The sequence below is a fragment of the Globicephala melas genome, chromosome 17, assembly GCF_963455315.2.
Source record: "Globicephala melas chromosome 17, mGloMel1.2, whole genome shotgun sequence".
Taxonomy (NCBI): domain Eukaryota; kingdom Metazoa; phylum Chordata; class Mammalia; order Artiodactyla; family Delphinidae; genus Globicephala; species Globicephala melas.
Genome location: NC_083330.1, coordinates 45,545,328 through 45,573,207, shown reverse-complemented (window position 1 = coordinate 45,573,207; position 27,880 = coordinate 45,545,328). Strand labels below are relative to the sequence as shown.

General features: G+C 41.9%; 1 protein-coding gene across 3 annotated transcripts in view; it reads left to right on the top strand.

Moving 5' to 3' along the window:
• Window positions 1-27,880, top strand: part of RRM2B (ribonucleotide reductase regulatory TP53 inducible subunit M2B) — a 62,537-nt gene that overhangs the window by 32,389 nt on the left and 2,268 nt on the right. Inside the window, exons 9-10 of one of the 3 annotated variants that reach the window (XR_009559572.1) lie at window positions 1,338-1,523; window positions 7,105-7,228. Coding sequence is in view for 2 of the 3 variants with exons in the window: in XM_060287419.1 (XP_060143402.1) it covers window positions 1,338-1,490 (153 nt within the window). In the remaining variant the exon portion in view is untranslated. Of the gene's footprint in view, window positions 1-1,337; window positions 5,253-7,104; window positions 8,121-27,880 lie in introns of those variants that run through there. The other 2 variants (XM_060287419.1, XM_030863033.3) reach the window with 2 other exon arrangements.

Sequence of the window (27,880 nt, the reverse complement as noted above, 5' to 3'; positions counted from 1 at the left end):
TATTATGGCCAAATAATATTCCATTGTATGATTATACCAAATTTTATTTATCCATTTATCGGTCGATGGAGATTTGGATGGTTTGCTTTTTTGGCTATTATGAATAATGCTGCTATGAGCATTCATGTATAAGTTTTTGTGTGAACATATGTCTTCATTTACCTTGGATATATAACTGGAAGTGAAATTGCTGGGTCATATAGTAACTCTGTTTTTAATCATTAGAGGAACTACCATACTCTTTTCCAAAGCCACTGCATCATTTTACATTAACACCAGCAGTATATGAGGGTTCCAGTTTCTCCACATCCTCACTAACACTTATTATCTTTTTTTCCTTCCAGTGTTATTGAGATATAATTGACATACAGCACTGTATAAGTTCAAGGTGTACAGCATAATGATTTGACTTACATACATCATGAAATGATGACCACAATAAGTTGTCTTTTTTATTACAGCCATCCTAGTAGGTGTGAAATGGTATCTCATTGTAGTCTTGGTTTGCATTTCCCTAATGGATAATGATTTTGAGCATCTTTTCATGTGCTTATTGGCCCTTGTATATCTTTTTTTAGAGAAACGTTTGTCCATTCAGATCCTTTGCCCATTTTTAATTGGGTTATTTGAATATATTCTTATCTGTGGTATTCCTAATTCCTGCTGGAATATTCCTAATTTTAAAAAATCCTCTTTTATTGTTCTTCATGGATCACGGAAATATCTCCATTTCCATCAAGCTTTATCTCCAGGCCTGCCTCTTGAATTCAGAAGCAGTAAAAAAGTTTTGTCAACTTATGTGCCACTTTTTGTTTGGGGTTACTATGGACAGCATTTATTCTGTCTTCCCCAATCATGGTCCCTTAACATCAATTTGATGATTATATGTTCTCTTATGAACTAAGAAACATATTTATGTCCACAGTACATTGTTGGTAATTTAATATTTTGTAGTATCATGTAGATGTGACTATCTAATGGTAATACCTGTGAAAAATGCCTATAATACCTATGGTGTTTTAGATTTCTCAAGCTGTGAAGACATTTTAGTCATTTTAGTTTGGCATTAAATCTTTCATTTCCATTTTAAAATAGTCTTTTTTTTTCTTTCTGCTTCTTTGAATACCAGAGATGCTCGTATAGTTTCTTTAAGAGGTTAATAGGTGATCTTAGTCATCTTAAAATGTATCAGCCTTGAGTGCTTCCAGGACCCTAGGGAATAGTGTGATCTTAAGGTGACTAGACAGGTGTTGGGAGACCTGAGTTATCTATTGTTCTTCTTGTGGGATATAATTTGGCTTCTTCAGAATGTCTAACAATATTTCTTTTCTTTTCAGGTTTTTCAAGCAGAAAATCCCTTTGATTTTATGGAGAACATTTCTTTAGAGGGGAAAACAAATTTCTTTGAGAAACGAGTTTCAGAGTATCAACGTTTTGCAGTTATGGCGGAAACTACAGATAATGTCTTCACCTTAGATGCAGATTTTTAAAACCCTCCCCATACATATCTAAACTTATCATTGGTAAATAGCAGTCTATTTTTCTCTGCTTAAAAAAAAAAAAAAACCCTAAAACATCTTCTTTAGGGCACAGGAGTTTGCTCAAAAGGAAATCCAAATATCAATCAAGTTGCATTTATAGAAATATGCTTTAATCTTCCTGTTTAACAGTCAGAGTATGACCTCTAAATGCTTTTGTTCATCGCTAAAATAAAAGATGGCACTATATTTGTTAAGAGCATGGCGTGGGGGGTCAGATAAGAGTTTGAGATTCTGTCCTACTTTGTGTGACCCTTGGTAAATCAGTTAATCTCTCTAAACCTCAGTGTACTTATCTTTAAAAGGAATGTAATAGTAGGTCCTAAATTCATAAAGTGTGTATGAGGATTAAGATGCAAAATCAGTTCTTAGCCAATACTGCTGTTGCAGCCTCCTCCTCCTTCCATCTCCCCCTCCTATTATTATTATTGTTGTTGTTAGTAATAGTATTAATTGCAGTGATGTGATAAAATACTCCCATCTCCTCAAAGTAATTGTGATTCTAGGTCCTAAGATCTAGACTTAGATCTTTGTATTTTTAAGGTTTTAGGAAGAACATAAAGATTTCCTTAAAAAGATTATAATTTTCATTAACATGAGAATAACTTCTTTGAATTTCTCAGTGTGTAGTTAAGGAAATTTAGTTCTAAGTTGCTTCGGGCAGGATACTTATGGAGTGGAATCTAGGAGGTTATCATGATAGTTGACCTTGTAAGCAAAATGATTCTGCTCCTTCAGAAATTAAAAGGGTAATTTTAGCCAGACATAGCCCTGGAATGTTTAAAACCAGGGTGAATTAGCTAGAATAGCATTTCCCAAAGAGTATTGTAAAAGCTGTTAGCCCCTCTAGATATTTTGTGGGGTGGTGGGGAGAGATTCTGTGGTCAAATGAGTTTGGGAAATATTGTACACTCCATTCCTCTTTAGAATGTATAGTCAGTACATCAAAGACTGACAAATTCTGCAGTACATAAACTGATTTGCCCCTGCATATTGCAAACCTACTTAACAAAGATCTGTTTTTCACCTGTTAACATCTCACCTAACTATTGTTCTTCAGAACATAGGTTGGAAAAAGCTGGCCTAGATAACCGTTCTATACATGGAGGAAGGGCCTGTGGACCAAGCAAGGGAGAACCTGGTAGGGATTATTGAACCATTTCAACTTTGTGCCAAGCTGAGGAATGTACCTGTGATTGACCTCAGCTATATTTCTTATACTCCCACAACTCTTATATGCTGTTATGAGACTTAATTCTTTTATGGAACGATGCCTGCTGCATGATAGCAGATGGTTAGGGAGACTGAGGAAAGGCCAGCATCTGAGAAGTCTGCTCCCTCTATCATAGGGAACTGTCAAGAGGTAGCCTGAACCCAAGCAAGCAGTGGGGTTCCCCACTCACAGCAAATCATTTTATACAATTCTGGTTAATAAGGTTTAGAAATTTTCTCTTTGCATAAATTTTTGCTCCATTCATTCCACAACTATCTAATGGATTAAAACTGGGAGTTTTCAAGTGGATGCAAAAGGAACAGGCCATAACTTTATCTGTTAGAGAGGATATCAGAAACTTGAGCTATTTTGGCCTATAATAATACCATTTATCTGTTCAAGGCTTCATAGTTTGCTGAGTGTTTTTGCATCACCTCATTTGATCTCACAACAGCCTTATGAGCTTGACAAAGCAGGTAGTATTGAAATTTTTTTTTTTTTTTTTTTTTTTTTGCGGTATGTGGGCCTCTCACTGTTGTGGCCTCTCCCGCTGCAGAGCACAGGCTCCGGACGCGCAGGCTCAGCGGCCATGGCTCACGGGCCCAGCCGCTCCACGGCATGTGGGATATTCCCGGACCGGGGCACGAACCCGCGTCCCCTGCATCGGCAGGCGGACTCTCAACCACTGCGCCACCAGGGGAGCCCAGGATTGAAATTTATAGATGGAGAGAATGAGGCTCAGCAAAGTTCAATGACTTGGCCAAGATCTGCTCATACTCACTGTCCCTACAATATATTTTTTTTTCTTAGAAGTTGTCTTATTTCTGATATTTAGTCCTTTGCCATCCATCTTCACTTCGTTTTCCCTATTTTTCCATTAAACTGTCACATACTTTAATTAAGGTACCATATACATTCATTAAAGTATCATAGTATCATAAACATTTTAACTATATTCAGGAAATATGTTCAAAGACATTCATCTACTGCCATACAAAAACTTACATTTAAAATTGATCGGTAGTGACATCAGAATGCAAGAAAAAAAGTTTTATATTGCATATTCCCTTTGTTTTGAATCCAAATCTTTCTCAGAGGTGATTACAGGTGCCTTAACATGAAGCTTATTTATCGTAGCAATAAACCTAACTGTATTGAGATGACATTTTAATACTGAAATACTGGATTTTTAATACACTGGTTTATTATATTCAGTATTCTATCCCCTTTTCCTGGCTTCCAGGTTTCATATTTATTTATTATGTTTAGTGTTTTGGTTCTTAGTTCTTAGGGAATCAAGAAGTTGTGGAATCTCTTTTTAATATTATCTGACAGGCAAAGAAAAAAATTCAGAGTATGTTTATAACTTTTGTTTTAACAGCACATGTATTTAAATCATTGCTATAGTAAAGTTGGTTATTTAAGAATGTAAAAACTAGTTGTTTGATGACAAATTGCATTTATTAAAAATATTTCCTTGTAGCCATGTAGAATCATGACTTGGAAGGACTCAGGAAGACTGATCCAGTGCTTTCAGACACGGCTGTTTTGCTGTTCAGTTACATACAAGAATAAACAATTATTCTTACAGTTTAAGCTTACCTCAGTCATGTCTTTATATACGAAATTTTTCCCGTTCTCTCATTTTGGAACATGCAAAATTTTCAGCTCCTTTTGCCACTTTGGTTTTCATTTGTTAATGGAAAATGTAATTATAGAGAAAACACAACAACTTGTGTATTTAAAAAATAAATTCTTTCATATTCAGAATTTTGCATTTTACATTTAAATATGCAAACGTCATACCGCAGAATTCCCAAATTGCATTTGTGCAGATTAAGCTAAGGGCTGAATGTCACTAACTGACTTTCGGTGATAAAGAGAGCTGCTGCTGCTATAAGAATGCCAGTTGAATCCTGTAACCAGCTATTATGTTTTTGAACTAAGTTGAGTGAACTGGTAGCCAACTCAGGAACCCTTCCTCAGCAGAAATCTGCATGCGTAGCACAGAAGTGAAATCTGTATATCTTTGTTTTTCCCACCCTTCAAATGGTCTGCTCCTGTTCAGACAGCAACAGGTTTGAAGGAAAATCTGATATTTCTGAGGCATTAGGACAAAAGAATTTAAGCCTTTAAATTTGGGGCTTAATTCTGTTAAAGAAAATACAGGTGAAAATGAAAGGCTGAAGAATTTTTTTTGTACAGGTAAAAGCATAACAATTCAGTCTTTTTCTAAGTTTCCAGGAACCTTAACTTACATATCTGTTTTACAACCGTGTTTTGATTTTTCCAAATGTCTGGTCATTTAACAAAGCTAGTATCTACTGTTTACATAGAAAGGTTTATTAGGTGTGGTGTACTTAAATATTTTTAATATATTTTACATTATGGTCAATCCAGCCAATCCTGCATATATAGAATTTGGTTTTTTCCCCAGAGAAATGAGTTGTTCTGTTATTTTATTAGTTTAGTACGTTAGAATAAACTGTATCATAGCTACATCATTTTGTGTATGTCATTTTTGAGTAAGAATGTTTCTTTGTAAGTGCAGGGGCTATCCTAGTAAAGGAATGTATATATTTTCTATTTGAGTATACAGATAAATACATATTGGTATTACTATGTTTAACTATTCCTCCTACCACTCTTCTTTGACCTAAGTGGGAACCCCCGCAGCTCTCTCTCATCTACTTTCTCCCAATCCGTGAGCCTGCCTTTCTTTGTGTCTCTTTGTATCCAGCTGAGATTCTACAATCTATTCTATTACTAGTCGTAACATTCTCTATCAATACCCTGAACTGTGTTCTTCATCTGCATTTCTACCTTACATAGAAAATTCAAAGAAATTCCTCCACCCTGTTATGAAGCCACAATCCAGTTTTTCCATGTTTGCACCCCACCAGCCAAATACTGCTAGAGAAAAAGTCATGTAAGACAAATTGGATTTACTATACATTCATGATTACCTACTGTCTTAGTCCATTGGGCTGCTATTAAAATCTACCGTAGAGAGGGTAGCTTAAACAAGACATTTATTTCTCACAGTTCTTAAGGCTAGGAAGTCTGAGGTTAAGGTGCTGACAGATTCAGTGTCTGGTGAACCTTGCTTCCTGGTTTATAGACAGCTGTCTACTGGCTGTGTCCTCACATGGAGGGAGTGGTAACGGAGCTCACTGAGGGCTCTTTTACAAGGGCACTAATCCCATTCATGAGGGCTCTGCCCTTATGACCCAATCACCTCCCAAAGGCCCCACCCCAAATATCATCATATTGGGGAATTAGGTTTCAACATGAATTTTGGTGGGACACAAACATTTAGGTTTATAGCACCTCCATCAGCATTGTCTGACAATCATACTACGGTTTCCTGGTAAACTTGTTCTCCATTCTCCTCAATTGCTTTTTCACGCTGTTTCCTCTGTCTGCTCCTACCCTGACTCCCCAAAGAGGAACCTATATCATCTCTTTTTCTCTTTGCACTATGGGCACAACAGAGAGATTCTCAGAGTCAGCAGAAAATTTTGACAATTTAGGAGTTCTAAATCTAGAACCTAAGAACTTGGCAGTAGAATCCAAGATACCAATTTCTGTGCATGATTTCTGTTCTGTGCAGTCATTACAATCAGAGTGATTAAGGAGAATATCTGTTTTGCCCTCCCTTCTGGGAATAACAGCCACTTGATTCTGGGAGCTGTTGCTCCCACTCCCACCATGTGGTTCTTGCAGGGCTGCCAATGCTACTTCATCTGCACAATGTGTACTTCATATGTTTGGGCACAAGTGTGAGGCATGTGATCCAGGCGGGGCCGGGTCCTTACCTAAGGTTTTCTAATTGAAACAAAAGGAAAAGGATCACTTTTATTCTAACAACAAAACTAGAGAAAGTGTCCTACCTCTAACTCCCCCTGAGGTCCAATCTTATCCCAATTCTTTGTAACCTTTCATTGTCAAGGTAATAAATGCCTACGTTTTGCCTAAGATAGTTCAAGTTAAGTTTCTTGATTGGCAACCAAAAAGACCCTAAAAGCAGAAACTGGTTGCTGGAAACAAAACAAAAAGTGATTGGCAAGAACCAGGGTGTTCATGTGTGCATCAGTCCAGGAGCTGAGAGCCTGGAGTTTGCACCTTGAGCCCAGGGATTGCACCTTGGGTGGACCCTGAGAGCCGGGTGTTTGAATCTTCAGTGAAAGTGAAGTACTGTCTGGAGGACAAGGTGAAGAGTAGGGGAGGGAGGTAGAGCTGAGTTGTGAGTCTCAGAAGAGCAGGGTTTTTACAGAAGAATGTAGTGTCCGTGGTCTGCACACTCATCCTGCAATAAAAAACAGCTGTCCTTGTTTTACGTGGCCTTTTCAGGTGACTTGTGCATCTGGGCTTTCTGCAACCGTACGCCACCTCTCACAACCACATCTGCGCTCTGTTCGTTTCTCCAAGTTGGCGTGTTTACACATCATAGGGAAAGAGAGCATCGCCAGTTTGTGTGAGTAATGGTCAAAGAGAATGTTCTTGATATTGTCTCACCAGTAACAATAGTGTCCAAGCTCTAAGAGGAAAAATGTGTGCTTCACTGTATCTTGAACATTTAATTCTCAACAAAATAATATTTTGTACATACCTTAGCATTTATAAGGTGATTTTTGCAATCATATTATTCCAATCATTTCATTGGTTCCCTAAGTTTATGAGGAACTACTGTGTCATAATAATAGTTTATAAGGGATCTGAGGCTTAGACAAGTTAAGTTACTTGCCCAAGCCCATGCAACGAGTAAAAGTTAGAGGCAGGACTCCAACCCAGCTGTCATGGCTTTAAATCCCATCATTTTTTCACTGAGTATACCCAAATTTCTATTCCTACTACTACTGGAAGCCTTTGGCTTCCTGCGGGTGGTACCTGCTCCGGAAGATCCTGGAAATGTTTTGCCTGAGGTCGCATTTCCTGACTTCCTCATGGTGGAGCCCTTGAGCCACTGGTTTCTAAGCCCAGAGGCTGCTCCTTTGCTGTGGAGCTAAGGAGTTAGATTTTGAAGAAAGATGACTGTTTCCAGTCCAGCTTGGGCTGCTTGGTCAGAGTGAGGCCTCTGGAAACATAGAAGGAATTCACGCTCAGCACTGGCCCTTTAGAAGGGCAAACTCCCAGCAAAAGCCCACAGGGAACGTACCCCCTGGCTGACTGTATAGAGATGAAAGTCTAGATGACAGTGCCACAAAGGAAGCCCTGCATTTTAGCACCAACTGAAGGAGGAAGATCCTCTTTCCATAAACGGTGCCAAGCAGTTATGAAACAACTGACAAACCACACACCCTTGTGAGGCATCAGAGCCTCGGACTAGTCGCAGAGTCCCTTTGGCTTCTCCATGAGTTGGAGGGAGGGTGTGGTAGAGAGGAGAGGGGATGGTGGAGAGGGGAGGGAGGGTCAGAAATGGCAGAAAGGTGGCGCTTACCCTCTAGTCCATTCTGGGAGGATCTGGGGATGGAGGGAACATACTAGCTCTTGTCTATTGTACCTGAATAGGTCACGTGAGTTCCTTTGGCCCTGGATACCTGCAGCTCTCCTCTGCCTTGGTCTGAGGAGGGTGATCTATGTGGTCGGGGCAGGACGGGGGTATTTTCACAATTCGGAAATGGGAAGCAGGTTTCCTGGGAGTTAGGGGCCATTAAAAGATGCTTCATCCTATGAAGCCTAAATCTTCTTTTTTCCTTAACAATTCCTTTATTTTTGAGGCTTTAGGTCTATTACTTGGGAGTGAATCTGTGTCCAATCCTGTATTATTATTCCCTGTGAAGAGCAGGGCCCCACTGGCAACACTTTACACCTGCTGCACAGCTACAGGCTTGTTAAAACACAGAGTGCTGGGCCTCACAGTGTTTGATTTGCTGGTGTGGATGAGCTCAAGAATTTGCATTTGGAAATTCCACTCCTGGGTATATATCTGCTGGTCTTGGAGAGTCTTGGGGAGAGGCAGGAGGCAAGTGCAGCTCACCCTGGGGACACAGACACTGGAGGCAGCTACCCCTGGGAGCCCACCACTGGCAGGTACCATTGTGGAATCCTCCCTCTAGCCTCAATCTGTCTTGACCCAGTTAACTCACTTGTAACCCACAGAAAGTACCTCAAAATGTGGGACACTGCTATTGTGAGATGTGGGAGAGCACAGGCTTTAGAGCCAAACTACTTGATTCAAATCTTGGCACTACCAGTTACTGGCTGGATTTTGGCAAGTCATTATCTGTAAAAGTGGGAAGAAAAACAGTGTGGACTTCTTGTGTTGTTGTATAAATATGCAGAACACTTAAAAGCGCGCTGAGCACGTAGTAAGCACTCAATAATTGACGCTATTGTCTTATAGCTTCTGTCTAGCACTAAAATTCTACCTCTATGCCTGGAACACTCCCATTAGTTTAGAGAGACCTTAAAATCAATAGTTCCTGTAAGGCTGAGCTATGGGCCTCTGGCTTTGTCACCTCTAACAATTTCATCATAGTATAGGTTTCATTTCCATCTTACAGACTGATTTTTCAATTTTTTAGTATAAATTTCTAACTGGTCTTAGTATCTAGCATTTTAGTTGGCTGGGAAATATACTTGTGTGTTTCCTTAGCAAATAAGACAGCTTTACTCTGCCTACAACATTAGGAGCAAGTGAAATTCAGTTCACTGTAATTATCTATAAGGTGTAACATCGCTTTCTGCTGTTTTTACGAACATTCCCTTTTAAGGCTAATGCACAAATCACAAGCCTTCATGATGAATAATTCCCATTTGGTTCTATGGGTAGCAAAGTCAAGTAGCTGTAGTGCCACAATATATCGTGGCTCTAAGAAGAAACTTCAATCCCAGTAGATATTATCCTGCTGTTCCTACAATGGATTGAGAGCTTGAGGGTCCAGGTTTGTGGCTCCTCTGCCTTGAAAGCCACTCATTGCACAAGGTGGGATTCAGACTGGCTTTCATTTGCAGTAGGGACCTCAGTTTGAGCCTAGGCACCACCACTGGGATTCAGGCATGGCTGGTATTTTGAGAGAACTGGTGTGGTGGCTCAACTGAAGTTTCTTTGCATGGGGTCTCCTGGGAGAGGATCAACTCTGGGGCAAGGAGGAGACAGATCTGATGGGTTTGACCCAAGTGCTTGGATGGGGCAGAGATTCTGAATGTAGCATGGAGGCCGTTGTGCAAACCCTCTCAGGTAGGACAAGGGTGAAGCTAGAGTTTGAAAGAGTGGTTTTACAGAACCTTGCCCATGTTGGGATACAAACCACACCAAGGATAATACAAAGAGGAGAGGTCCATTCCCCTTTGCAAGCCATCTTGTAATCGACTTTGGTGCCTGGCAGAGCAAGGGGGTGCCTGGTTGTTCCACCTTCTTGCTGTTGTAAATACACACACACACACACACACACACACACACACACACACACACGCATAGACATGTCCATATACAACTTTATACGTTTCCATGATTTTCCCCTGGGACAAATTGGGTCAAAGGATTGCAGAATTCTGAAGCTGTCCTGTTTTTTAAAAAAACTATGTATGGAAGTAAAATATGCATACAAAGACAGGTCTGTCTTTTTTTTTTTCTTTAAAATAATAGAGGGCTTCCCTGGTGGCGCAGTGGTTGAGAGTCCGCCTGCCGATGCAGGGGACACGGGTTCGTGCCGCGGTCCGGGAAGATCCCACATGCCGCGGAGCAGCTGGGCCCGTGAGCCATGGCCGCTGAGCCTGCGCGTCCGGAGCCTGTGCTCCGCAATGGGAGAGGCCACAACAGTGAGAGGCCCGTGTACCGCAAAAAAAAAAAAAAAAAAAGTTTAAAATAATAGAGATGTTTATATATAAAACTTTCTTTTTACTAAAACTAGATATATTCTAAAACCTTTGGCCTCAGAAGAGGAATTTTTGTTTTTATTTTTGTTTTGGCCACATTTCTATTCCTATGGCAGATATGCTTAGCAGTGACCTCCAAAGCCATCCCCAACCCTTGCCTATTTCCAATGACAGAAGTTGGGAAAGCCACGCACTTGCTTTCCCAGATTCCCTTGTAGCTAGGTGTGGCTAAGCAGCCCAGTTTGGCTAATAAAACGTGAAGGAAACCTGCTGGGGTCTTACGGAGAAATAAGTTTTCCTCTCTGCTGAGAGTGAGTCTTATGAAAAGAAAATCTCTCCCAAAAATGCTCCTTTGTGCCCTGCCTTCAAAGAGTTGTGTGAGGATGTAATCCTTGGATCAGCGGCAGCCATCTTGTGACCATGAGGCAACAAGCATGAGGAGAAACAAAAAGGGCAAGATATTGATGATGGGAAGAGGTAAAAGGCAAAAGATGCCTGGGTTTTGAAGATACTGTTATATGGCTAGACCAGCCTTGGAAACTCCTACCTCCTGTTTTCCGTTCCATGAGACAATAAGTACCAAGATTACCTGGGCTATTCTTACTCATGGCTTCTATTACTTATAACAAATGCATCTTAATTGAAACATGCTCCCCTTTTTTAAACAATTCAAAATGAGATCATTATCCTTCTCTTATCCTGCATCCCTCACCCATAGCGTAGTTTCAGTACTCCCACTCTGATTACATTCTTTACAAAACATTTAAAAATGTTAAGACACCCAGGTCCATTTTTCAGCAATTCTGGCATCCTTCACAAATGTCCATTCCCACCTAGCCCTGGTTCAGCTTGGCTTTTCCACCTTTTGGCAGAGGACACAAGGTAACCCTGAGCAGTCAGCTGCCTTCCTTGTGGCTTCACCCTGCCGTCCACCTAGCTCCCCATTCCCCATGGCAGCAAGGCAAGAGAGGGTGTCCAAGGCACTCTTGGGTTCTGCTACGGGGCTGCCCTGCCTGCTTTTCATTTCAGGACTGAACCCCAGCACCCCTCCTTCCTGAGGAGGGGCCACAGTGGATGGGATCTCTGTGCTACTGCCTTTTAACTGAGACCATGTTAGAAATGCTTAATGTTCAAACCGGAAGCTTTGTTCTGAAAATAGTACACAAGGCGCTCGTGCCTGGAATACAAAGAGCTCAGGGATTCTTTCAGATTCAAAGACAGCTGGATTCGTTTTCCCTTCCACAGGTATGTTTGGGCTGAGAGAAATGTTTGATTGTGTTACCCCTGAATGGCTGGTTTTCTGTTGTGATTTAACTAATATTCAAGTTTCCTGTGACAGGAATAAATTACAGGGCTTATTCTATCCTGTAGCCCATACCTTTCACAGGCAGCCTAGTGGGAGACTGTGGAAGTGCGTGTTCATGCTGGGTGGGAAGGGGCAGGCAGATAAGGAATGCCCCCTTCCTGGCTTCGGGCTCAATACCTGAGGAGAGAGTGGAAGGGGGTGTGGCAGAGGCTCAGGTGGAGATACTGCAGGTGCATTTGGCACCAGTATGTGGCACAGTGAAAACAGTACTGGGTTGGGAGTCACAGAGAGCAGTAAGGTGGAAAGATGAAATACAATGGTCAGACAGATGAGAAAGATCTCAGTTCTACCATTTATTGGCCATGTAACCTTGGGTGAGTGGCTTAAACCCCTCTGAACCTCAGTTTTTCTATCTGTAAAATGGGGATGCCTTTTGATTTGAGGTTTAAAAGAGTATGAGGTGAGCAGTTCACTTCAGTAAAATAAGGAACCCGGATCTGAGCTGAGTGTACAAAGGGAAGAGTGCTGAGTGAGTGGAGACAGGAGTAAGGTCTCAGTTTGTGCCTGAGCTGGTCTTGGGGAGTTTTAATTGTTAAATAGTTTAAAGTGGTAGCTGACTCTCCTGTGGTCAGGCCAGGCCTTTCTTAAAGCTGTGTTACTCTCAGGAGAACCACTTGCAGGTTTATTTTATAGAGAAGGAGACTAAGGTCAGAAAAGTCAAGAACCTTGCCCAAGATTCCACAGCTATTGCAAGTTAGAGCAATAGCAACTGGAACTAGACCTAGGCAATCAGTTTTAATTTTAAATCTTCCTTGATAACTTGGCTTTTAAAACTTTCAGCCCACCAAGGGTAAAATGAATAAATTTCAGGCAATCCCCACCCTTGGTGCCCTTTCACCTCCCCTTACTCTCCAAACTTTCTCAACTATGAATTTTCCCACAGCTAACCTCATACTCAGTAGAAAACTTCCCCCCCAACTCAGGAACAAGATAAGGATGCCCACTCACACCACTGCTATTCATCATAGTACTGGAAGTTCTGGCCAGAGTAATTAGGCAAGAAAAAGAAATAAAATGCATCCAAATTGGAAAGGAAGAAGTGAAACTATCTCTTTTGCAGTTGACAATTTTACATATAGATATGAATTTTTTTTTTTTTTTTTTGCAGTACGCGGGCCTCTTACTGTTGTGGCCTCTCCCGTTGCGGAGCACAGGCTCCAGACACACAGGCCCAGCGGCCATGGCTCACGGGCCCAACCGCTCCGCAGCATGTGGGATCTTCCCGGACCGGGGCACGAACCCACGTCCCCTGCATCGGCAGGCGGACTCTCAGCCACTGCGCCACCAGGGAAGCCCTAGATATGAATTTTTAAACTTGTTCAGAATAAAGTGTAAAAGGCTGATGACCTATGAGTATTTTCTCTCAGAAGCATTTACTCTCAAATCAGTGCAGTAAATTCTGCATGTGAAATTTATTGCATCAATCAGCTGGTACAAACTGTTTTTTTTTCTTTTTCGATACGCGGGCCTCTCACTGTTGCGGCCTCTCCCGTTGTGGAGCACAGGCTCCAGACGCACAGGCCCAGCGGCCATGGCTCACGGGCCCAGCCGCTCTGCGGCATGTGGAATCTTCCCGGACCGGGGCACGAACCCGTGTCCCCTGCATCGGCAGGCGGACTCTCAACCACTGCGTCACCAGGGAAGCCCCAACCTTTTTTTTTTTTTTTTTTATTCTTAACTCTTCCATGGCCACTGAAATCACAGTATCCACGGAGTAAACTGCCCTGCCCACATTGTCACATATTGTGTCTTCCCAGGCCCCTTTCTCCTCTTTCTTTCTCCAGTTTCCTCCCATCCTCCTCTTTTCACCTGTTTGAGGGAAGGATGGGCTCTATCAGTGGTTCTTAAAGTGTGGTAGCTGGATAAGCAACATCAGCATTACCTGGAAACTTGTGAGAACACAAATTCTCTGGCCCTGCCCGGGCTTACTGAGTCAGAAAACCTGGGTTGGGGTCCATAGATCTGTGGTTTAATAAGCCTGCCAGGTGTTCTAATGCACACCCAAGTTTGAGAACCACCGGACTATGGAATAGAGTTAAAGCAGTAATTTACGTCTGTCAGAGAATGTTGGAATATTAGCTAAATAACGGTAGGAAATAAGTCAGTGGCAATACAGTCAGACATGTTCCACCTAGAATGCCAACCCCGGCTTAGCTTGGCATCTTGGCAAAGGCTGCCTGTTTGGGCTGTTGCCTGGGCCCTGCCCCGGCCGCCTAGAGCTCCAGGGCCTCTGCCTGGCTCGCTCTTCAACCCCTCTCCCTCTTCCTGGCCCTTCATGCACTATGGCTCTTTCCTAGGCTGAGGAAGCTACCAGCCACCTCAGTTTGGTAACACTGTACTCTAGATAGCTTCCTCCTACCTATCACTCCAGATTTTGGTTCTGTGTCTCTGAAATCTTGGAGGCTCAGCATCTTGAACATTTAGTTCTCTCTTACAAGCGCATGGAAATGATTGCACTGGAGTTCCCATCACTGGAGATGGTTCCTTTGTGTCTTCCCTGTCATTGGGAAACCCACATTTTCTTCATCCAACCCTCAGAGCAATGGCACCTGGCTTATCTGCCTACTTCATTTGTTCAAGGATCCTTTCACTACTGATCTCATTCTCATCAAAGTGCAACTATATGGAGAGTTACGGAGGCCCTCAGATGAGAAGGTGAGGAGGTGGAACTTCTGTTACCTTTGAGACTAGCAGCAGTAAGATTTTCTTCAGAGGTTATTCCTGCTACCAGAGGTAACTTGTGTGAGGCGAGGGACCTGGACAGTGAGCCTTGGCAGTCATGGTATGCAGATTTATTTTCAGCGTGGAAGTTAAAATATCCCCAACTTTTGGCTATATGTGCAAGCCTGGTGGTGTATTACTGTAAGCCAGTGTTTGTCAAAGCTTGGGCCTTAGTTCACTGGCTTGGGAAGTGCCTGAGGGACCTGCTAGAAGATTCTTGGGCCCCACCTTATATCTGCTCATTTACACTTTCTGGGGGTGGTCCCAGAATTCTCATGCTTGGAGAGAATCTGGAAGTAATTCGTTATGTACCCCCCAAGATTTGAGTAGGTGTTAGATTAATTCCAGTCAGGATTTGCCCTGGAATAATCCATGTAATGTGAGTCATGTTGTAACGAGGCTCAGCTGTTATTGTAAATGCCCCCATTTTGTAAATGCTTCTTCTTGGCTGTCAGGAAATCATGGCCGAGTCAGTTTGTGGGCACAAATGAAGCCCCACTAAAGTCAATCTTCCACATTTCCTGCTCTTGCCCTCACCTGTTCCTGTGAAATCCGCAGCCCCAGGTATTTTGAGAGGCTGGCAAAGGTTGCCTCTCGTGGCTCGTGATCCAGGCACAGCCACCACAGGGGTCTGTTGCCATTTCCTCTCTGTCCCTGGCTCCCCCTGACACTGTCCTCCACTCAACAAGAGACTCCAGTGGTGCCCAGTGTGAAAACACCAGTGTCTGTGTCACGGTGTCATCTCCTGGCTCTGGACTTACTGCAGAGGTGGGGAGAATAGTTCCATCTTCAACTTTGCACCTTACTCATCACCAAGGTCCCAAAGCAGTGCTCTGTATGCATAATGTCTTTCAAATTCCCTCATGAAAACAGTTCCTCCAGCATCTGCCTCAAATTTTTCTTCAGAGGGGTTTAAAAATAGTCCTGGGGATTGGGTACATATTCTCTCTCTCTCTCTCTCTCTCTCTCTTTCTCTCTCTGTCTCTCACACACACACACACACACACCAACCACACACACAAATGCCCCTTAGGTCTACCAACCCGTGCAGATAAGCACCCTAACCCATGAGTTCTTCAAGGATCCAGATTCCAGTTGGAACTAAACTAGGACATCCTGATATTTAAATACATGCTGGACACTAAGTTTATTAGAGCCTTTCAGGGCAGGAACACAAAGTCTTTGACTTTAGATTTCCCAGTGCATTGTCTAGTGGTGTAGCCAGGACTCCAGTAGCCACAGAGATCTCCCTCCTTCCTATAGAGCCCCCTTGCAATTGAGAACAGCTGGTAATTTTGCTCTGCAAACTCAGTTCCACCCAAGAAGGTTGATCACAGTGTTCTGAGCACAGATGGCATCTTTGGAGCCCTTTGATGCTGAAGTTCGGCCCACCAGAGAAGAGGTACTTTTTAGAGATAGTTCTGTGGCTAGCAGGGAGAGTCTGAGCAGGACATTTAAAAATGGTAAGTAAAAATGTAATTCTAAGAATTGGTTTTCATTGCATAGCTAAGTGTCTTGGCGTACGCATCTCTCACTCATAGGGCTTTTGATTTTTTTTTGTGTGTTTTTTTTTTTTCCAACTTGATGTATTAACACTTAGTTCTTTAGCCCTGGGACAATTACTAACTTGATAGAATCATCACAGACTGGACCCGAAGGCAGCCTGCCTCTCATAGGGCTGTTGTCTGAGAGAATCCCACACTGACCTTCAGCTTGGCTGACCACCAGGTCCTGTAGGGATCTGGACAAAGTTCACTACCCAGTGAATTCTGCTACTGTCTTTACTATTGAATCTAGAAGATGGATCATGGTTTTCTCTGAAAGTTTGGTCTCAATGCTTTTGTTAGGAAGGGAAGGGAAGAGTGGAGTGACTCTAAAATGGATGTAACTGGGGCTTAATTTCAAAGGTCACAGATCTGGCCATCAGATGCCAAAATGAATGTAAGATCAACTTCCCCATAGGCAGCATTAAGATAGGAAATTGTGCAGAACTGTTGCATGATGCTTGGGCCTTTTAGATTAAGGATATAAATAGGGGTTGGAGTGGAATGAGGAGGTACCATGGATGGATTTCTTTGGAGAGAAATGCTGTTTTGTCGTGAGCCCCCCTCTTTTGCGGGGAGAGGTGAAGGTACTTCCATTTCAAATCTAGCGAGGGGCTTCCATTGCACCCACTGGCGAGCTTGACCTGTTCTCCCTGCCCTAGAGAAACATAGGGGAGGTATCTGTGTTCACAAGCGAGAGAACGCAAGTGCTGTGGCCCAGAACTGAAGTGGTTGTGCTGGGGTGAACTTGCAGGAATTCCCATGAGCCAGGGAGAAAGAGCTGGCTTGGATCTGCCTGAATCCTACCCAAGATGGCTCTTGCCAAAAGGAAGGGCACTCCAACAGTGAGGATAGCAGACCCCCAGGAAAGCAGAAGCCGAGGGGGCCTGAAAGCTGCCGGATAGAGGAAATCTGCATCCCTTACCCTGTGGGATTACAATTGTAGTCGTCCATGGGGGCCCCCTCCCCAAGTCTTCAGAAGACCCCCCAAAGGAAAGAACCAGTGTTAAACAGTTGCCAGTCTAGCTGAGGGAAGAGCCAGTTTCAGGAAGCGATTTCCTGTTCGCTACCACACCTCCGCCCTGTACCGGAGGAGAGGTAGAGAAGAAGCCGGAAGTGCCCTGCCCAACAGCTTCTTCGTGAAAATTAGGGAAAAGGCTATGAATGTGAGTGGCGGCCCTCCCCCCAACGTTGTTCAGCACCCAGTTTGCACAATCGTAAATGGTGATCCTGAGACAAAACCAACCACATCGCTTTTTGCCACCGTAAGAAAATAGATTTGAACCGGGGGATGTCGGGGGGAGGAGGTATATTTGGTGTATTTTATGCTGAATCAAGTTAAAAGTTTTAATTAATATCTTGGACTGGACATTCAAATCATTCAGTTGATTTGTATTTGCAACTTATGGACACTAGGAGAGTGTATAACTCAAGAAGGAATAAAAAAGTTTTCATCCGGGGCAGGGAAATAGTATGCTCATGAAATTAATTTTAAAATGTCATTGGGTGACAAAAATAAAGTTGCGTTTTGATTGCAACTCAATTTGTGCTTATTTAACGTACGAAGGAGGAAGAAAGGAGAGACAGAAATATTTAGTGAGTTGAATTGAATGAATTTACCCTACAGGTTTGAACAATTGTCTATATCAGAAAAATAGCAAACAGGTTTAACTCATGTACTGGGACTTTTTTTAAGTTGAAGAATTACAAGCAATGGATTCCAGGTGAAGGGAGATAAACTTGGACCCCTGGAAAGAGCCCAATTGATGTTGCTGGGAGAGTGAAGATGAGGTTCTCTAGGGAATGGAATTGTCACACTAAACATAACAAATATAGATCATGGCTCAAGACCATCATCTTCATTGTGGGAACTGGTGGGTTGATAAATATCCTATTTGGTAGAGGACTTTGAGGAAAGGTCTGCAAGGAGAATGTAACTGCTGGCACTTAGTTCTTTTGCTGCTGGCAACCAGATACTGAGATCCCTCGTAAACACTGGGTACGTGGCTAACCTAATTAAAGGGAGCCCTTACGTAAGACATCAAGACTAACACCAGGTGCTTGGCTGGATTTGCCCAAGGTTCACTACCTAGGACTGGTTTGTGATATCTGAAGACATTTTTTAATGCTCCAGTCTTTGAAAACAACAAAAGGAATTAGCTGAGGACAAAAACATAGCTATGGATGAGTGATACACAGTCTGCTTAAAAAAAAAAAAAGAGCATTCACATGTATGTGAATAAGAAATATAATATACGTTACAGATGTTTTTGCTTAAATATCAATTCCTTCTCAAGATTTTGGCAAACTCTTCTAGCCATGAGTGCCTAATCTCAAATCTGATTCTAGCCCACTTTTTCCAAATCCTGCCCTTCTGGTCCTGGCCTGTGTTTACTGCTAGAATTTCACACTGATCTTTATCTCTCAAGGCCACCATGCTGCAGCACATTCTTTTTTTTTTTTTAATTAACTTATTTATTTTTTTGGCTGTGTTGGGTCTTCATTTCTGTGCGAGGGCTTTCTCTAATGGCAGTGAGCGGGGGCCACTCTTCATCGCGGTGCACAGGCCTCTCACTGTCGCGGCCTCTCTTGTTGCGGAGCACAGGCTCCAGACGCACAGGCTTGGTAGCCATGGCTCACAGGCCCAGTCGCTCCGCGGCATGTGGAATCTTCCCAGACCAGGGCTCGAACCCGTGTCCCCTGCATTGGCAGGCAGATTCTCAACCACTGCGCCACCAGGGAAGCCTCTGCGGCACAGTCTTATGCAGCTACTCTGGCCTTGTCTTTTCTTGGCCTCAGGCTTTTCCATTCTGGGCTTGCTTTTGCTCACATTTTCTTCCATATTTTGCCCTCTGCATGGCCTCTGAAGGCTTTTTCTTAGGCACCTGCTCACGAAAGCCAAATCTTCAGCCTTCAGATCTCTAAAGAAGTATATCCCAACCTTTTACTAATCATAGAACACCAAGAAAATGATATTTTTGTTTCCCACTGTAGATATGGAGCCCAGCGGAGGCTGCGGGTGACTAGCTCAGGGCTCCAGCCACTTGAAGACTGAGGGATCAGTGTCTTAGGGTTCCCTTGCAGGGATCTTCTGCTCTAGGCAAGCCTGCCTTGGTCACGTAGCTATGAGCTTAATGTCTGTGCTGGTTTTCTAGCTCTTTTTGGTCCCGCTTACCTCCCTGACTGCAGTGGACTCTGCTGTCCCGCTCCGTTCAGCCTAGCCTCTCAGCCAGCTCTGGCTTCACACGGCCTGTACCCTTGCTACTCTGAGGGTGGGCCCCAGGCCACCACTGTAGACGTCCCCTGGGAGCTTGTTGGTCATGCAGAATCTCAGGTCACACTCAGACCTACTGATCAGGAATCTGTATTCTTTTTCCTACCCTTCTGGTCATATACCTACAGTTTATTCTAATTGCCTTTCCCCTCCCTATCAAACTACCACTGGCATTTTTCACAGAACTAGAACAAAAAATCTCACAATTTGTATGGAAACACAAAAGACCCCGAATAGCCAAAGCAATTTTGAGAACGAAAAATGGAGCTGGAGGAATCAGGCGTCCTGACTTCAGACTATACTACAAAGCTACAGTAATCAAGACAGTATGGTACTGGCACAAAAACAGAAATATAGATCAATGGAACAGGATAGAAAGCCCAGAGATAAACCCACGCACATATGGTCACCTTATCTTTGACAAAGGAGGCAGAAATATACAGTGGAGAAAGGACAGCCTCTTCAATAAGTGGTGCTGGGAAAACTGGACAGCTACATGTAAAAGTATGAGATTAGATCACTCCCTAACACCATACACAAAAATAAGCTCAAAATGGATTAAAGACCTAAATGTAAGGCCAGAAACTATCAAACTCTTAGAGGAAAACATAGGCAGAACACTCTATGACATAAATCACAGCAAGATCCTTTTTGACCCACCTCCTAGGGAAATGGAAATGAAAACAAAAATAAACAAATGGGACCTAATGAAACTTAAAAGCTTTTGCACAGCAAAGGAAACCATAAACAAGACCAAAAGACAACCCTCAGAATGGGAGAAAATATTTGCAAATGAAGCAACTGACAAAGGATTAATCTCCAAAATTTATAAGCAGCTCATGCAGCTTAATAACAAAAGAACAAACAACCCAATCCAAAAATGGGCAGAAGACCTAAATAGACATTTCTCCAAAGAAGATATACAGAGTGCCAACAAACACATGAAAGAATGCTCAACATCACTAATCATTAGAGAAATGCAAATCAAAACTACAATGAGATATCATCTCACACCAGTCAGAATGGCCATCATCAAAAAATCTAGAAACAATAAATGCTGGAGAGGGTGTGGAGAAAAGGGAACCCTCTTACACTGTTGGTGGGAATGTAAATTGATACAGCCACTGTGGAGAACAGTACGGAGGTTCCTTAAAAAGCTACAAATAGAACTACCATATGACCCAGCAATCCCACTACTGGGCATATACCCTGAGAAAACCATAATTCAAAAAGAGTCATGTACCAAAATGTTCATTGCAGCTCTATTTACAATAGCCCAGAGATGGAAACAACCTAAGTGTCCATCATCGGATGAATGGATAAAGAAGATGTGGCACATATATACAATGGAGTATTACTCAGCCATAAAAAGAGACGAAATTGAGCTATTTGTAATGAGGTGGATAGACCTAGAGTCTGTCATACAGAGTGAAGTAAGTCAGAAAGAGAGAGACAAATACCGTATGCTAACACATATATATGGAATTTAAGAAAAAAAAAATGTCATGAAAAACCTAGGGGTGAAACAGGAATAAAGACACAGACTTACTAGAGAATGGACTTGAGGCTATGGGGAGGGGGAAGGGTAAACGGTGACAAAGCAATAAAGAGGCATGGACATGTATACACTACCAAACGTAAGGTAGATAGCTAGTGGGAAGCAGCCGCATAGCACAGGGAGATCAGCTCGGTGCTGTGTGACCGCCTGGAGGGGTGGGATAGGGAGGGTGGGAGGGAGGGTGACGCAAGCGGGAAGAGATATGGGAACATATGTATATATATAACTGATTCATTTTGTTGTGAAGCTGAAACTAACATACCATTGTAAAGCAATTATGCTCCAATAAAGATGTTTAAAAAAAAAAAAAAAAAAAATAATTGCCTTTCCCCATTTGTCTGTCGGTATGTTTATCTTCTCTGGAAACAGAGTAATACAAGTTCTGTCTTTGAGAAAGAAAAATAGAAAACAGGAATATGAGTCTCCCTTTAAGAAGGAAATCAGTTTAAATAGGAAAACTCTGAAGGAAACACTCGAACCATTTATTTCAGCACCACTTGTAAATTGCTTTCTTTTCTGTTTGCTGATAAGAAGAACCAAAGGATCCAATATATTTTTTACCTTCAAGAGCTAAATATTTACTCATTACTCAGATGGAGACAAGGTCTTGATTAACTTGGTTTTACTATTCTAGGTGGCAGTTCTTTGTCATTCGGTGTAGAATGGTAAGCAGTCTCTTGATGTCAAACTTACTCATCTGATATGTAAACTTACCATGTGTTTGTGCCCTTCAGGAACCATGAAGTATGTTTTAGGTAATTATAAGAAGTCACAAAACATGACTGGTATAGGAGGTAATAATGGTTAACTGTACTTGTTAGTCAGTTTGGATATAACTGAACTTAAACCTTCCCAAGAGTTTTAAAGTCTGTTCCTGCCAAAAGCTAAGTTCCCTAACACTCTCAAAACCATGTTCTAAGTTCTGGTATGTGAAACACCAGTTCTCTGTCTCCCCTTGTGTAGTGGTTAATATAAAATTTAAAAAGACAAAGCTCTGTTTATTCTTTAGTTCTACACATTCAGCACACTGATCCTATCATCTTCGGCAGGAAAAAATATCTTTGAGACAGAGCATTGTTAAGAAGACTGTCCCTCTTCCCACCAAACTAAATTTATTATATTTTACTGTTTCCTTTAATTAATTTTTATTTTCATTTTTTTGCTGTACGCGGGGCTCTCACTGTTGAGAGCACAGGCTCCGGACGCGCAGGCTCAGCGGCCATGGCTTATGGGCCCAGCCACTCTGCGGCATGTGGGATCTTCCCAGACCGGGGCACAAACCCGTGTCCCCTGCATCGGCAGGCAGACTCTCAACTACTGCGCCACCAGGGAAGGCCCTACTGTTTCCTTTTATAAACTTTCTCCTCTGTCTGTTCAGAACCAGTGTTTAGAGCCAAATTCTGCTCTCTATAACTGATAGAAATTATGTTTATGGCTAAAGAAATGACATATTATTTTTTAAAGCTTTATGAATAATCCCATCTTCCTAGGTTACTTGTACTACTCTGTAAGGGAAATTCTATAGATATGCACCAAGATGCTGTTGAATGAGGAAACATGACCTTAGGGCCAGCGTAGCCATTTAGAAGGAAACCAGATGTGGAGCTGGGCCCGGCTTGGACACCCACAGTGCACGTGAGTGCCTGTATCGCATGAAAAGTCAATGCCACGAACCCTCCATCTGGAACGCTTGCCAGTCTCTTTTGAAAAAGTTGGGACATTTATTGCTCCTTTAGGTTTTAGACTTCCATTGTGATTGAGGGATGAGTGTTTATGGATACAGTTGTTATTTTTTCCTCCCTTCTTTGGAAGTAATACAGCATAGTGGAAAGAAGAAGGAATTTGGGCCAAACATCTGGCTTGGGATCTTAGCTTTACCGCTTATACTGTGTGACACTGGGGTTATTATTTAACCTCTGTGCCTCATTTGTTAAATGGAATAAAAACAAGGCTGCTGTGAGGATTAAATAACATAATACATGTAAAGCACTGAGAACGATGCCTGGCATTACTGAGAGCTCAATCAGTGGGTTTTTTTCCTCTCCCTTTCATCTGCCTCTCTCCCCCTGTTTCTTGGCACATGGATATAAATTTTTTTATTGAAGTACAGTTGATTTACAATATTATATTAGTTTCAGGCATACAGCATAGTGATTCAATATTTTTATAGATTATACTTCATTTATAGTTATTACAAAATATTGGCTATATTCCCAACATACACAATATATAATATATGTATAATATATGTAACTTATGTATATATTGTACTGTAAAATATATCCCTGTGGCTTATCTATTTCATTGTACCTCTTAATTTTCTACCCTTACATTGCTCTTCCCCCCTTGTCTCTCTCCACTGGTAACCAGTAGTTTGTTCTCTATGTCTGTGGGTCTGATTCTGTTTTGTTATATTCATTCGTTAGTTTTAGTTTTTAGATTCCACATATAAGTGATATCATACAGTATTTGTCTTTCTCTGTCTGACTTATTTCACTAAGCATAATACCCTCCAGGTCCATCCAGGCGCATGGACATTTTAAGAAAGCAGATGAAAATGGGGCCCAGCACAGCTCTCCCTCTTTGTATTTTCTAGTATCAGTGTTCTCCACCTTTGGACCACCTTCTTTCTCTTCCATCACTGCATACCCTCGCAGAGTGATTTCATTTGTTTCCATGGTATTAACTACTTACTAGTCATATGTTGGTGACTCTCAGATACTCTTCCTCTCTCCTGAACTCCAGATCCACCTTTCCATCTACTCACTAGATACCCAGCAGACCCAGATGCCATTCAAATGGAACTCATTATCTTCCCTATCACTTGCAACATTATATTTAAATTCTTTTAATCAGTATATTTTGCTGAATTGGCTCCATGATCTTTTGAGGGCAGAGATTTTTTCTTATTTAATTTTGAATCTTTCATGTTCAGAACAGAACTTTCTTTCATGTTCAGAACTTTTTATCTGAAAAAAAGTCTTTATTTTACTTCTTATTTTGAAAGATATTTTGCTGGCTGTAAAATTCTGGGTTGAGGGGTTTTCCTCCCAGTACTTTAAAGATATATCTCCATTTGGCTTGCATAGTTTCTGACAAGAAGTCTCTGTAATTCTTACCTTTGTTTCTCTGAATGAAATATGTCCTTTTTCTCTGGCTACCTTCAAGATTTTCTTTTTCTGTTTGGTTCAGTATGTTTCAATATGATGTGTCTGTTGTGCTTTTGGGGACGTGTCTATCTTGCTTGGGAATTCTCTGAGATTTTTGGATCTATGGTATGATATATTTCATTATTTTTGAAAAATTCTTAGCCATTCTTTTTTCAAATAGTTCTTCTATTATATTCATTTCCTCTTCTCCTGGATTTTAAAATATCTATCTATATCTATCTATCTATCTATGATCACTGATATAGTCCCATACCTCTTGGATGCTCTGTTGTGTTTGCTTGTTTCATTCTTTTTCTTCTGTATGTTTCAGTTTGGGTAAATTGCTACTGATTTACCTTTCAGTTCACCTTTTTCTTTCCTTGACTCTCAATTCTATTGATGATATCATCAAAGGCACTCTTCATTTCTGTTACTGTGTGTGGGTGTATTTACTTTCTAAGTATTTTTATTTGATTATTCTTATCATTTCCATGTCTCTGATAAAATTTTCCATTTGTTCATGCATGCCATCTAGCTTTTCCACTAGAGCCTTTAAAATATTAATCACAGTAATTTTAATTCCCTGTCTGGGTCACCTCTTGGTTTGGTTCTATTGATTACTTTGTCTTTTGACAGTAGATTTTTTTCTTGCCTTTGTGTGTATCTATATATCTCATAATTTTTTATTGAATGCTGCCCATTGTATGTAGATCAGTAGAGCATGAGGTATATAGTATTCGTGCCTGAAAATGGGCACACAATTTCTTCTGCTAGACCATTAGTGTATGTATGTGTTGGGGGGGTGAGTCGGGAAGGATGAGTCAGTTTAGTTAGGAGATGAGCTGAATTTAAGTGCTCTTGTTGCTATTATTATGTTCTACGTATCAGTACCATCAACTTCAAATTCCTCTGATGTTAACCTTCCTAGGGTGGGAGCTGTGGTGCCAGAGAGTTTTCCTCAATGTTCCTGCTCTACTTTTAGCTTTCTGATTTCCTTGTGCACCTGTGCCACAAAGGGTCTCTCTTCATGCTCTTTTCCCTAAGTGGTAGACTACGGTTGTTTCTTACTTGATACTTGCTAGTTGGTGGGGGGCGGAGTCAGGAGTTTTCCTCTGTTATCCTGGTCTATTTCTGGTCTTAGGTCTTCTGTGTCAGCATTTTAGCTTGGAGATTCAGTCATCCTACTCCTTCCCAAGGAAGACAAACCCTGTCTTATATGTCTGGCAGATCTTGTGTGGGAGGGAGTTTCCTACTTCTCCACCAGTGATAGGAGACCTTTAATTGTATCGACATGGTATCCTGGGCCCAGGACTGTTTCCTGTCCTTCCCTCAGGGAAGCGTTCTTTTTCTTTTATGCTTTCCCCAGCTACAGTGGATCTTCGCATGTTCCTTGGGGGCAACAGAGTTTGCTGCCCCACACTTAGTCACTTAAGGCTTTAGTCTGGAGAGGTGAAGGATCTGGGCAGGGTTTTATGTTTTTCTTCCTAGAGTCACAGTGTCAGAGCTGGGGTGGGTATGGGGAGGTAGTGTGATCTTCCTTTCCTCCCCCAACCAGTCTTTTGCTGGTGCTTGCCATTGGCTGAACCCAGCCAGAAGCCAGGTGAAAAGGGAACCTGGCAAATTCAATCCACAGGGGTCGGCCTCCCAGGACAAGAGCAGAGCAGGGAGGGTTGGGGATTGGAAGTGCAGGTGCAGGAGTGGAGAATAACCAGTGCGCATATGCATCTTTTATAATAATAATATGAAAATAAAAATAATAAGAAAGTCAGAAGTTGAGACAGTATCCAAAGGGATGGGCCACTGGATCTGGTTGGATTGGGAAAGATACAGAGATAGAAAGAATCTAATGCAGTAGGAGATGAAGTAGAGGTCCAGGCCCTGGAGGCCTTAGTGAGGAGAAGGTTGATGAAATGGGAGTGAAAAATTGAAGGAGCTGGAAGGATCAAACAGTATGCTTAGGGAGGAAGATGGAATCTAGAGTTTATAAGATTCTGTCAGAATTGAAAGCATGGCCATAAGTAAGGATGGCTGAAGTGGGTTGTGAGAATCAAAGGATTGGTGAAGCCAGGATATTGGATGGGTAGTTTGCTTAGATCTTGATGGAATCGAGGATAATAATAGCACGGAACTGGAGAGCAGAAATCTGGCACCTGACATTGTCCTCAGGAAATGCGGGGATGGAAAGAGAGATCTGATGTCAGTGACAAGGAGAGAAGGAGACAGGTATAACCTGTGTGTGAAAAGAGCTGTTTTTATATTACTATTACTGCTTCTACTCTTACTATTACTGTTACCACTATGACGAGTATGCTACTGTTATACTCAGGCCAACTTCCAGATAATAGTATGTGTTTTGTGGTCTGAAAACATTAGTGGGGGAGCTGGGAGAGTTTTGACATGCTCCTTCTGGCTCGGTAGTTCCACCACCCTCATGCATTTCCCACAGTATGCTCCGGCCACTTTGAGCTTGCTTTTCTTAAATGGTGGCCATTTAAGTTGTTTTCACATTTCTCAATGCCATAAACAATTCTGTGCTGAACTTCTTCACGTATATAGACATTTCACACAGTATGCTCTGGCCACTTTGAGCTTGCTTTTCTTAAATGGTGGCCATTTAAGTTGTTTTCACATTTCTCAATGCCATAAACAATTCTGTGCTGAACTTCTTCACGTATATAGACATTTCACACAGTATGCTCCGGCCACTTCGAGCTTGCTTTTCTTAAATGGTGGCCATTTAAGTTGTTTTCACATTTCTCAATGCCATAAACAATTCTGTGCTGAACTTCTTCACGTATATAGACATAGCTAACATTTATTACCAGGCTCTGTGTGGCACCCTGAGATGGCACCCATAATCCCTGGTCCTGGTATTGATGGCTTTGTGTCATTTCCTTGTCTTGAATGTGACCAGGGCCTGTGACTTACTTCTAACCAATAGAATACGACAAAGGTGATGGGATGTGATTATGTTACATTCCATAAAACTCACCCTTGCTAGCAGACTCATTCTAGACACTTTCTCCCTTGCTGGATTTGAAAGAGTAAGTGGTTATATTAGGAGATCCAAGAGGCACAGAGCTAAGGGAAGTATTTAGGAGGTGAGGATAACTGCCATTCAAAAGCCAACAAGAGACCCTTCTCCAGTTGAGCCGCTGGATGGAAACTGTCTGACACCTTGATTAAAGTTTTGCAGAGGACTCAGCTAAACCATGCCTAGACTCTCAACCCACAGAAACTGAGATAAGACATATATATTGTTTTAAGTAGCACACTTTGTGGTAATTTGTTATGCAGCAATAGAAAACTAATATTCTCTGTAATAAATACTTTGCAGATATTTTCTCAGTTGATTTTCACAGCAGCCTTAAGAGGTTTATGATATTATTCCAGTGTTTATAAATGAGGATTCTCAGGTTCAGGAAAGTTGAGAAACTTGCCCAGAGTCACACAGCAGGTAATGAGAAGGAATTTGAAGGCAGGCTTCCAACTCTAGAGCCCATGGTCTTAACCTGCCTTTGATAAGATTTCCAGATTCTTGGTTTTGGAGACACTGTACCGACCTTTCAAAAAGTTTGTATCAGTTTACAGTTTTACCAACAGTGGATAAGGGTACCTATTTCTCAACATTCTTGCCAGTATTGGTTATTTGTTTTAAACATGATAAATTTACAAGTAAGTAAAATCACAATTTCT